We start from the raw sequence: 967 nt of genomic DNA on the forward strand, positions 1-967 counted from the left end.
ACCAGGCTTATACTTTAAGAAAATTATTTGTACGCTCCACGAAGCTTTCAAATTCGACTAGAATACTCACAAAGACCACCTCTATGAATTTCACATATTAGAATTTTATCCCAAACAGCATTTCAGGGGCCCTTTAAAGGCCGAATGGCTGGTGTGACTACAAGAAAAAGGAGACAGAGTGGGTTTCTCGGGGACGCAACGTTGCGTGTAATTTCGAGGCTTCCGCCAAAGGGCCGTGTGACCACGTGCTTCAACGCCGAGAAGGACGCAGTCACCAGTTCGTCTCGTGCAACGTTACTTCGCCGCCAGCGTTCTCGTCACTGGCCGCAGACTCAGTGTTCGGTGGTCTGCTCGTTCAGTCCCTTGCCGATCAGAGTGTGCATCGCTTCCATCAACTTCTCCAGCACTCCCCTACCTTCGGCCACCAGCTGCTCCACCCGCTCCACGGCGTCCTCTTCCTCGGCGCCCGGCTGCTCGGCCTTGGCCAGCAGGCCGCGCATCTGCGAGTCGAAGGTATTTGGGGATTATGACACATGGCCATGCAGGGCGTTCCTCAGAACATGGGCGAAAGGCACACTAACAGGTATGACAATGGGGTGATAGGGACCACAGCAGCACTGTCTGTGTGCCACGCCTTGGTATTGAAGATTCTGGACTACAGTTCCAACCACATGTGGAATATATATGACGTGCCTTCAGATACCACAGCCTTGGGACGCTAGCGCATTTCCCCGCCATAGAAACACATGGTGGGGTTATTTATTCAATTAAGGAAAGCGACGGTAACACTGGCACTTCAGGAATAAAGTAAGCAATCACGTGCGCTTTGATGCTTGTCGACTAGTGGAGATACTTAAGCTTTGCCGGTGCCACAGACCATCTCTGAGAAGTCGTCTCCAGGCGCAGATCCCCCGTCTGGCCCCACGTCCATCGGAGAGCAGCTCATCATTTTCGCCACCATCTTGGC

General features: G+C 52.7%; 1 protein-coding gene across 1 annotated transcript; it reads right to left on the reverse strand.

The window, feature by feature from the left end:
• Window positions 1-287: 287 nt before the first annotated feature.
• LOC146195129 (uncharacterized) lies at window positions 288-967 on the reverse strand. Its single transcript, XM_084597695.1, has 2 exons — window positions 878-967; window positions 288-500 (listed from the first exon to the last, which is right to left on the reverse strand). Exons 1-2 carry the CDS (start codon window positions 959-961, stop codon window positions 333-335), a joined length of 252 nt encoding a protein of 83 aa, XP_084453821.1. The 5' UTR covers window positions 962-967; the 3' UTR covers window positions 288-332.

This window comes from Amblyomma maculatum, chromosome 3, assembly GCF_055883805.1.
Source record: "Amblyomma maculatum isolate TAMU_Amacu chromosome 3, ASM5588380v1, whole genome shotgun sequence".
NCBI lineage: Eukaryota > Metazoa > Arthropoda > Arachnida > Ixodida > Ixodidae > Amblyomma > Amblyomma maculatum.

Excerpts from the sequence above, each read along its gene's own strand:
- LOC146195129 (XM_084597695.1), bottom strand. The coding sequence starts at position 961 with ATGGTGGCGAAAATGATGAGCTGCTCTCCGATGGACGTGGGGCCAGAC. Across the intron at positions 501-877 it reads GAGACGACTTCTCAGAGATG|ATGCGCGGCCTGCTGGCCAA; the intron begins GTCTGTGGCACC and ends TTCGACTCGCAG.